This window comes from Nestor notabilis, unplaced genomic scaffold, assembly GCF_000696875.1.
Source record: "Nestor notabilis isolate BGI_N333 unplaced genomic scaffold, ASM69687v1 scaffold18118, whole genome shotgun sequence".
NCBI classification, from domain to species: domain Eukaryota; kingdom Metazoa; phylum Chordata; class Aves; order Psittaciformes; family Psittacidae; genus Nestor; species Nestor notabilis.
In genome coordinates, this window is record NW_009940851.1 from 9,220 (window position 1) to 11,154 (window position 1,935).

At 57.6% G+C, this 1,935-nt stretch overlaps 1 protein-coding gene across 1 annotated transcript in view; it reads right to left on the minus strand.

Annotated features, from left to right (window-relative positions):
• Positions 1–657, minus strand: part of BSG (basigin (Ok blood group)) — a gene marked incomplete at its 5' end in the record, with an annotated part of 7,601 nt that extends 6,944 nt beyond the window's left edge. The window contains one exon of the mRNA XM_010020592.1: positions 310–657. Coding sequence (XP_010018894.1) covers positions 310–657 — 348 coding nt within the window. The remainder of the gene's footprint in view (positions 1–309) is intronic.
• Between the last annotated feature and the right edge of the window lie 1,278 nt (positions 658–1,935).

The following is a 1,935-nucleotide window of genomic DNA, read 5'->3' on the forward strand; positions in this document are numbered from 1 at the left end:
CTCTACAAAGGCAGCACCAGGACTCGGAGGCACCCGGGAATGAATAAGTGGTAGGTTCCAGGTCTTTGGCTCCTTGGCAAAGGCGCGGGATCGCCGGAGGGTGTTTTGGTTGGGAAGCCACAACCCTTTTTGAGCAGGGCCATTTCGGGTCACGTCACAGTGGTGAGGGAGACGACAGAGGGTGGGAGTCTCTCGGTTCTACAGCCGGGGGGGGAGGGGGAGGAGGACACGGGGGCAGGGGTGAGCATGGCAGGAGACTCAAGACACCGGTGTCCGAACAAGTGCCAAGGCCTCAGGGTGGCCACTCACGTTCGATGACAAACACGTTCGCCTGGGAACGGATCCACTTGACTTTGGGGCTCTTGGACAAGTGGTTGCGGTCGGGGTCGTTGCTGGCCCGGCACTCGTACATGCCCGAGTCGTCGCTGGTGAGGTTTGTGATGGAGATGGTGCTGGTGGAGTGCAGGTTGTAGGTGGCGTTGATCCTGACCCGGTCCTGCCGTGCTCCATCCCAGAGCTGAGCATAGGTCTCATTGGGCTCGTTGCCCTCAAACCACCACTGGATCTCGGGGATGGGGGTGCCAATGGCCTCGCAGTACAGCTCCACGCTGTCCTGAGTCAGTCTCTTTTGAGACAGCGGTGACTTTATAAAACCCGCTATGAGTTGAAGAGGTATTAGTGCAAAGGGTTAGCGCAAAGCAAGAACCCACCCGCTACAAGCAAAACACATTGAGCCGCTGAGAAGAGGCCACGCGCCATCTTCGGATGGGAGCAACTCTTCCTTCCCTCCCTCCCCTCCCCGCTGAGCTCAGACAGGGACCTTAAAGCTCCTCCAGCTCCAACCCCTGCCATGGGCAGGGACACCTTCCACTAGAGCAGGTTGCTCCAAGCCCCTGTGTCCAACCTGGCCTTGAACACTGCCAGGGATGGGGCAGCCACAGCTTCTCTGGGCACCCTGTGCCAGCGCCTCAGCACCCTTGCAGGGAAGAACTTCTGCCTCAGAGCTCATCTAATCCCACCTTTTATCTCGGGCAAGGCAGCTCTGCCGAGTTAGATCAGCAATAAAGAGATTAGAAGCGCGAGGAGCACCCACAGGCTTCAGGACTGCGGCTCTTGGCTCTCACACTGAGTGGCCGGGGGGGTTCAGCCTTGGAAAGCACGGTCCAAAGGTAGGTCTGGGAGCCAGTGGCCTGCACAAGGCCAAGCTGCCGAGTTCTTTGGGCAACCAGCCCTGTGGTCACCGGGAACAAACTGCTCCGACCACGACACGGTGGCCGGGAGAAGGGCAGGACCCAGGGGAGCCGTTCCCGAGCGGGCGGAAGGGAAGCTGAGGCACCACCACTGCTGGACAAAGCATCATCCGTGGGTCAAGGGCACTGACGTGAGGAGCTCAGGGGTCAGAGGAACTAGTTAAGGTTGTGGCACGTCCTCCCTGTGCGCTGGCTAAGCTTCAGATGCGCCAACACGGCTTTACGGGGCACCCCGCACCCCAGGGACCTGAGCTTCACTGTGAACCACAGCTCCTGGTGGTGCCCAACCCTGCCTTCCCCCGTGGTGCTCAGGCACCAAGGAGGTGGGTTTGGGAGCGAATTTGTGGCGTTTCGAAGGCCTGAAGAGGCTGTAATAAGAAATCAGGATTTCAAACCCAGGTTGAATAGCTTTTAATAAGAAATCAGGATTTCAAACCCAGGTTTGCTCAGAAAACACAGGTCAGTCCGCAAGGACGCTCCAGAGCCCTCCATAACTCCGTGCCACAGCTCTCAGGGCAAACAATCAGCTTTACACACTAAACATCTTAAAAGGCTGGAAGAATAAGGATGAGGAAGGAGAGACCTGACCCCATCTGCACTGAGACTGATCTTAAAGGGGAGCTGATGGAGTTCCAAAAGTCCTTTGGGGGTATCAGCTCTGAGCAGCTTTCTCATCTCCAAGTTT